This window comes from Colias eurytheme, chromosome 15, assembly GCF_061535395.1.
Source record: "Colias eurytheme isolate Ceu_HAF_F1 chromosome 15, ilColEury1 Martin Lab GWU primary, whole genome shotgun sequence".
NCBI classification, from domain to species: domain Eukaryota; kingdom Metazoa; phylum Arthropoda; class Insecta; order Lepidoptera; family Pieridae; genus Colias; species Colias eurytheme.
Genome location: NC_142994.1, coordinates 6,209,684 through 6,218,628, shown reverse-complemented (window position 1 = coordinate 6,218,628; position 8,945 = coordinate 6,209,684). Strand labels below are relative to the sequence as shown.

Sequence of the window (8,945 nt, the reverse complement as noted above, 5' to 3'; positions counted from 1 at the left end):
TAATTAACTACCTAATATTAATATTTTTCAAACAATGACTAACTTACTTCTTTATTGCTTAGTCATTGATCGTATAGAATATAGATAAACAGAAATTCTCTAGTACTTAGTATTTTCCCTCCAAGCCGATAGAAAACTACATACAGGGATGCAACAAATATACTTAGTAATTTACAAGAATAACATGTTTGTTAAAAATTTTCATCTGACTATTCAGCTGAGTGTCGTCCACCACAAACAAACAGACAAGAAATTCATTGTTTTGAGGAATATGATGCAAGCTCGAGGTAATTAAGTAGTTTCAATTCATTTTTCCTTATATAAAGCATTTTTTACTTTCGCCCCGCCCTATAAATGTTGAGTAGGTATGAGTGATGCCAGTATAAATATTATTCTACCTAAGCTAGAGCAGATAGTACACGTACAGAAATAAAACGTGGTATTTTATTCTTAACGGTTCTTTATTGCACTGTGTGCATGAATACTACTATAAAAAAAGTAAGTACCTACATGTATCATAATTCAATTATAAAAAGGATTACAATAGGGTAAGTTAATATTCCATTTGTCACAAACTCACAACCCTAGCAAAATTGGTATGAATTTTGCACATTGATAGGAACTTTGTCTCTGTAGCATTTATTTATTCTTGTGGTATGATGTTCTTGTTTTGGCTTACTTCACTAAAGAATGGGTTATGAATAAAAGACACAGAATATTTTTAAATTTTATTTAAATAAAAACCGCTACATGATAAAACCCTGAATTCTTTATTATCCTGAACCTGAACAAAAGTTCGACGTAATGCTGAACTTTAAACTTGAACATCGGTATGAACTTCTTATGTATATCTACATAAGTATTTTGAATTGAATTTTACGTTTATAATAAAGTTATAATACGTTAAAAAAAATTATACCGGCCGAATTGATAACCTCCTCGTTTTTTTGGAAGTAGGTTAAAAAGTAACGTTTACGTTTCGGCGTTTCTTTGTTTTGGACATATAATATAACATTATATAATTATTATTCACAGATTCGAAAATGACGTTTTAAAAACGAGTAAATTAATTGTAGCGAGGTATTGCTATATGAATTGCAACATTTATTTAACCATACTACTAAATACACAAAGTACCCACATTTCTAGTATAACTCTCTATAAGGCTGTAACAGTAATTTGCTAGCTTGTACACACATTTCATTCTTTTACTATGAAAATATACTTCATTGCCATTATTGATTATAAATTATCATCTATCTTAACTTATTATAAATATAAGATTTTATACGTCAGTATTGACCACAGATAATATAAAACCATATTTTTTTTTATTTTTTGTCGATGATGATGTATGTGGATATTTAAGTGATGAATGTAAAGTGAACGCGAAGCTTGTGTGACGTGTGTAGTGTGTACAATATAATGTATCTGAATTGTTCTATAAAAATACTCTCGGTTAGGAACTACATATTGCCAACTCCTGCTGTAGTATATGATTAAAATAAACATAAAATAAATTTTATACAGTACCTAGATACTGATAATATGTGACTAGACTATGCATAAATATCATAAATAGGTAACATATTTATTATTTGTGCACATGATAAAATTGCAATATCATTATGCACATGCGTTTAATGTGTAGTACTTATATTTAGGTACATAAATTCTCTATTTGCAATTACGAAATAATCTGAGAAAATTTTATACAAACGAATAGTACTTAGTAGTTATATTGTTAATTTACATAAAAGTTAATTTCGAGTATGACCTGTCAAAAATGTTTTCATGAATTTCCTAGAATAATGTTACACAATATAATATTTATTACATCTTGCGGAAACAAGGCAAAGGTCATAAGTTCATAACGGATGTTATTTAAAATAATCTAACTATTCTAAGCATAAACACTTAATATAATCAGTAGGTAGGGCTCGAAGATGACGTCTTAAATCTTCAATCTCATAAAAAGACAATGTAAATGGAACACAATGATCTTCAAAGAAATAAGGCATTTTTTTTACGCTGACGTCAGTCATAGGTGTAAGGTATTAAAAATGTAGACCTAGAAGTACTTTTGCGGATAATGTTGATTTATCTTTTTTTATACATTCTTTAAACAAAAATTTTAGATTAATGCTCAGGATTGTTTTTAAAACAACGAAATAAAGATCTCTGGTAACGATCATTTTTCATGAAATTTACTTTAATAATTTATTCCGCTGTTTAAAAAATGAAGAAACAGGTATGATCATAATAAATAAACAAGAAATTAATGTTGCCCTTGGTTTTTTTTTACAAATTAAACTGATAAATAATTCTTGGTTACAATAAAGATACACTGCATTCTTCAACAATTGGTTATAAAACGATAAACAATATTGATTTACAAAACAATACTATTTTTCAGTATTAACCCGACTGCGCCAGAAGGAGAGCTATATTATTTCAGTATTTTAATCTATTTCTATAGTACGCTCTGTTACGTAACATTATTGTGTATTTTTTATGAATCGCATAGGTATAGACGTACTATCAAAATTGAAGCTAAACAATCGTATCACAACAACAAATTGTGTATGGCTTACATAACATAGTATAAAGAGAACAAGTAAGTTATCTACGAACAAAGGTACATCGCGCAGTTTGTATGTACGCAGAGCGCTTGGCCTCGCTTCACGTTCATGTACCTACGTACGCAAGCTTGACGCACGCACACAACGCCGCTCGGTTCCTTCTCATGGACATTGAGATATACATATGGAGACGACACCGCCTACATCACTTATGTTCCGCTCAACATAAGCCATATGGCTTAACTGCACGCTCATTTTTTATTTGTTTTAAAGTGAAACGCATCAAATATGCCTTCGTGTGTGTTATGATATTGCACAAATAATACAAATAGGTAGTACGGAAAAGTGACTAACATAACTTTTCATCGGTAAGTACCTAACTAGATAATAATTTTTAAAACTTAGTTAGAGCAAAAAAATGGCGCACAGATTTTGTTCGTGGTGTCTCCTCCATACGTAGTAATATTACATATCTCAATGCTCATAGACCGTTCTCATGAGGGCCGTGTCTTTACTGAGAGCGGTGTTTGTTTATACAATTATTTAAAATATCAACGTGACAAGTGACAACCCTGCGCCTCGCGAGTTTAGGTACCGTGCGTTCCTAAACGCCGGGAGTCGGCCTACTTGTTCTCTTTATACTATGTACATAATCAATACAGCAGTTGACATCGTCGGCGTATGTACTTTAGGCTATGTAATGTTAGTCTAATCGCGTTGTGTGGAAGGTCGGCGCGGTATGACGAACTCGTGGTGCGCGCTCACGAACGGGTTGGTGTGCGCGAGCCCCGCGCCCGCTGACGTCTGCCGGGCGGGCGCGGCGCGGCGCTGGGGGGACGATCTGGTATGTCATATAACATATTACCATTTAATTCCTATAATAATGTCCTATAATATTTATATTTAATTTATTGTATATGTTACAGTCAAAACCCTGAACCAGTCAATATCCTTATTGACGGTTATTAAGGCGTCGGTCAATATCCTTATTAACTAATTTTATCTGACAAAATCAGTTAATAAGGTTATTGACCGACACCCTTAGGCAAGTAAAACTCGCTATTGATTTACTTGCCCATTACAGAAAGATTTAAGTGTTAAAATCTATTCAGTTCGTTGGTTAAAACCTATATTGACTGAATGTCTGCTCTTTAAATCATATATATCGACTGGTTCAGGGTCTTGACTGTAGCATATATGTATAACATGTAGAAAGATAAAGAAATACAATATAATATATTTACCATATAACATGTTATTGTATTTAATATGGAAAGAAGATAAAATGCAAGTAAGAGTGGTTCTCGAGAAAGGTAGGTAATATATTATAAGGTATATAAAATTGATTAGTTTTTTTTTCACTATACGCATTTGTCCAAATATGTGCGTACATATTTAGATAAATGCGTCTACTTTTATTTACAACATTACAGTCAAAACGATATGCATCAAAGCTTGTACAATAAATGAAACAACTAATACATTGAAACGAAACATAATCAAAAATACAAAATACAAATAATAATACATACATATTATAAATGAGTATTCAGATACTAAAAAGGGAGCGTTCAAGTATTACGTTACGATTTTTTAAAGATTTTTGACCACCTCTCCACCCCCTTGTAACGCACTGTAACATTTTTGTTGTACCCTAGTTACGCATCGTAAGGTTGTACGAGATCTCCTCTTGAACGCCCCCAAAGATATGGTGTTCATTACACAATATTTTTTAGTCATGGCATTCAAAATCACATTCCTTAACGCTAAATTAGATCTATATCAATTATAACTTCGTTTTATACAGTACGTAAATTATAACATCAAATATCATCTTTGGATTAAACTAAAAAATACGTATAAGTCCTATAATAGCGCATAAGTGTCAACTAAAAACGCATAAGCATAAAAGTGCACTTTACTAAATTCATTGGAATAAAATAACAGCATCTCGTACTCGTCTGGCTATCCTTTGAAAAATTTACCATAAAGCAAACGCCACAACACCAAAAACTTCGCATCTTTCTAGGTGGTACATACACCTCGCTCACCGTCACCTTATACTACTACACTAAAATCATGCTACGAACACAGAGCTATATAGCTTTACTTGGGCGAGGTGTTGAATTCGACAGCGGACATTTGTCGCGGCGGTAGGGCGGGTGGGGCGGGACGTGGGGGACTCTCGCCACTGACCGCGCCCACACGCGGGGGGATCTGGTGAACACCGAGATACTTGACTATCCGGGTATTGGTGTTACTTGTGGTGACCGTTTTGGAATATATTTGAAGTCAAAAAAATATAAAAATACTTAGTTATACAGGGTGTCCCACTGTTGGTATACTAAGCTCAAAGGAGGTTATAGTTTTGCATGCGCTGAGTACATAAAAATACTTACAATAAAATTCCAGACGCAGACGCAGAATTCATCTATTTTTCAAATAGATGAATTCTTAAAACTCTATGTGTACACCCATAACAAGCAACCCGCCCAGCTTTGCTACCAGCACGTTAGCTACCGTTAAAGATTATGTTTTCATAGACAAAATGCTCACATTAGCGAAGCGGTATATGCCGTCTGCGTGAAGTTAGAGAAGAAAACATGGATTTTCAGAAAAAGTTTAGCAAAAAATTTTTGATGTAATTTTGTTGTTCTTTTACGTGATCAGTATATACAAAACTACCAGTCCTTTCGCTTAATATACCAATAGTGGGACATCCTGTATAATTATTTTTAATGATATTTTTTCTTAACTTCACAAAAAAGTGATGTTGTGTGATTAAGCATCGCTTTTGCTTTAAATAAATATATCCTTAGTACGGTACGGTACTAAAGTACTAGAAATACCATGTGTGTATAGATATTAAAATATGTATGTAAAAAACCCAAAAAATATAATATAATTACATAACTTGTTTTATTCGCACAAAAAAAAATATCCGAACAATATAATTGTTTTCGACTATAAAAGAACATGTGTTGTGTAATTCGCATACAAAACCAAAGTAATTGCCAACTAACCGTGGGCGGGTCGGGAGTCCTGTGCGGCGAGCAGTGCGACATGGTGCGAGCGAGACGCAGCGCGGGCGCGGGCGGCGGCGGTCTGCGCGGGGGCAGACTCTCCGTGCGACTCACACCTCTCTCACTTCTCTCTGCTCTATCCCGATCCCCGCTCTCTCCCCTTTCTCCCCGGTCCCCTCTTTCCCCTCTATCCCCAAACTCGCTTCTCTCGCCTCGATCCCCTCTTGCACCGCTCTCGTCCCGCCTTTCGATGCTTTCGCGCCTTTGCGCTTGACTTACGTAATCCTGATAGGTTGAGATTGAAATAATTTATCAAAAATTTGAAATTTCATTTAGTACTGATATAGAGGACTTGCTAATATATTCTCTCGTGTAAAAAAAGTCATAAAATTAAAAATACGAGTACATGGCGAAAAGAAAAATACAGGTTACCAAAAACAGACATCTAGTATCTTTATGTGACATTTTTTTACACAAGACTTTAAAAAAAGTATAACCAAATGAATACTTCTTTATTCATAGCATGTTTCTTCATCACATCCCTTTACTGGTATATGAAATATAAGAAATTATGTAATAATAATTCTTGTAATTTTCTTTTAACTAAATATCAATAAAGTACTAACAGATCTCGCATCCGGCCGCTCAGGCAGAGAACGTGGCGGATGCCTGTCGGGGCGCTCGACACGCTCGACACGCTCTACACGCTCCACACGCTCCACACGCTCCACACGCTCCAAACGCTCCACACGCTCCACACGCTCCAAACGCTCCACACGCTCCACACGCTCGGGGCGGTCGGGCAGCGCGCGAGGTTGCCGGTCGGGCGGGACACGTGCTTTCGCGATTCTTGATGCGTCTTCTGTGCGAGAGGCGTCTGCTCTCTCCTTGTTTTGGAAAGAAAGATAGATATTTTAACAAATACCCTCACTGAACCAAAAGCCAAAGGGATAAATTATACATAATATATGCTTCACAACAGTGTTAGAATATCAATGCAAAGACGCATTTTAATTTTCAATAGGTAAAATAAGCAATGTTTTAAAACATATACCTCACATATTTTTGTATTTATTAGAATATACGTAATTAACATACGTAAACTGCATGATGCAATTGCAAATTGAATAAAATCTTACTACACAGAACAAATATTTTGCGTATCAAATTCTTTCATTTGTGATTAATAATTCAATAATGAAAATAGTGGTCATTCGTCAATACATACTTGAGGTATTTGGCTAGCTGATGCCGTACGAGATTGGGCATTCGCATTGTCAGCATTAGGTTGCGGGATGACCGGTGGGATCCTAGCCGCTTGCTCCAGTATAGCTTTCTTTTGCTCTTGACCCGCCGCGAAGTACGAGAACACACACAGCACCGCGTAACATATCTGATCTGCCTGAGAACGGAATTAAATTAAACTTACCTTTACCTTAGGTTACATGGTTTCTATTATTTTGATAAAAGAAACGCAAAGCTGTTAAGATAAAAGTGGTGATACACGGTTTTACTGTAGGTATAAAAATAAATGAAATTCTCAAGGACGTAAGAATGAAAGCGGTTACGTAAAGCGAATATGCATTAGACAGTGAAACTGAATGATTAAATGATGGTCGAAAAAGGACAAGGACAGGCGAAGACGTAAAAATAAAATTAAAGCGATGAAAGCGAGAAAATACGTGAAGAGAAAAGAAAAAAACACATGTACATACTTCAGAGGTATGAAAGATAAGGTGCATAGCTCATATCGGTTCCATCAAGTTGAACATATAGATAGTACCGAGAAAGCCATATGGAGAAGAAACGATGGAGTTCAAGCACTACTTTCTCTGCCTACAACATAAGACGACACGGTCAGTGCGAAACGAACACAAAACGGATAAGGCATTCAAGAAATACATTCAAAATACTTGCCATGACCGATTTGTACTTGCGTTGAGTAATTTGTCTCGTCTTGGGATCTGAAAAAATCGAAATGAAGGTGTTACGTAAAATTTGGTAACAGAGTGAACATTTATAGGCTCTACAATATTTCTGTGCCTATTTGATTTTGAAGAAATAGATCTGGATGAGATATCAAGGAACTTGACTACGTTACGTTGTGTTACGTATTCTACCAAGTGAAGTGTCATAAGAGTTAGAATCATCATATTTTATATAAATAATCAATACTTACTGAATTCTTCTAAAACGAAGATACCGCCGTTCTGCGTGAAGCACTTTCGAATATGATCGAGCCGCACAAAGAACTGAAAAATAAATGTTATTCTGATACACTTGATTTTCATTAATGTGACAAGATTCTACGTGAATAGCTTAATTTTAGCGTGCACACTTGGCGTATTTTTTTCACATTTCAAATCAAAATCTTTTCATTTTAACACACAAACTCTCATTACAAACAATTTAATACACGGCTCTGCAAATCATAATGTTATTTCAATGTTTTTCAGATATACGTTTTAAATTGCGTTTCATCTAATAGTTTAAACATGCGGTAATTATTATTTATAAATGAAAAGAATATTTTTTAAACATTTGTACATATAAATATAGCGTCTGAAAGAGCCCATGCAAACATGCAGGCACTAATCAATAAGAAAGCAAAACACCAGCACTCGATTCACTAATTTCACATGACGTTTTTCCAATTCATAAAGTATTCATAATATCACAAAAAATATCAGTGACATTAGTGTATCGATTGTAAAAAATCAGGAGGATTAGATACACATTTGCTGCGTTCAGCCAAACATCTAAAAACTGGATACATAGAGTGTGTAGGGGGCGTGGGCGTGCGGTGGAGGCGAGGTCAGATGCGGCGGGAGGCGGGAGGGTGCGGGGAGCGCGGGCGGAGGGCCGGCAGAACTTGTGAGATGGCGAATGCTCTACGACTGACCTCGTCGCTAGTGCGCTCAGCTGAGCTCCGGCCGGAGGGACCTAACGCGGCCGAACGAACCGACGACGGATCTGAGGCCGCTCGCCGGACGATCCGTGAACGTATGCAAGCCATATCGGGTGCGGTTATGAACAAATAATAAACAAAGGGCGTCTATGTGCATGCACGACAGCGCCCGGGCGCTCGCCGCACTCGGGAAAACTAAAACAACGCTAATAACGGCTAAAACAATCGGTAAGCCTCAAACTACAAGTAAAGCCCTACGACCTCGAACGATCATCGCTAATGCACACGCTACGTTGGCCACGGGGTCAAAGGTGGTGCCGATCATCGTAAGGGCCAGCCATTACTAGGTTATGAACCACTGAATACCTCGAAATCCTTCAGCGGAGCGGCGCGGTCGGCGGGTCCGGAGAGAGAGGGAACAGACAAAAACAT

At 36.3% G+C, this 8,945-nt stretch overlaps 1 protein-coding gene across 1 annotated transcript in view; it reads right to left on the bottom strand.

The window, feature by feature from the left end:
• Positions 1-716: 716 nt before the first annotated feature.
• Positions 717-8,945, bottom strand: part of Rab3-GEF (Rab3 GDP-GTP exchange factor) — a 30,966-nt gene continuing 22,737 nt past the window's right edge. The window contains exons 32-38 of the mRNA XM_090110531.1: positions 7,785-7,857; positions 7,519-7,569; positions 6,834-7,003; positions 6,232-6,492; positions 5,606-5,890; positions 4,693-4,799; positions 717-3,423 (exon numbers count right to left, since the gene is read on the bottom strand). Coding sequence (XP_089966657.1) covers positions 3,291-3,423; positions 4,693-4,799; positions 5,606-5,890; positions 6,232-6,492; positions 6,834-7,003; positions 7,519-7,569; positions 7,785-7,857 — 1,080 coding nt within the window. The 3' untranslated portion in view covers positions 717-3,290. The remainder of the gene's footprint in view (positions 3,424-4,692; positions 4,800-5,605; positions 5,891-6,231; positions 6,493-6,833; positions 7,004-7,518; positions 7,570-7,784; positions 7,858-8,945) is intronic.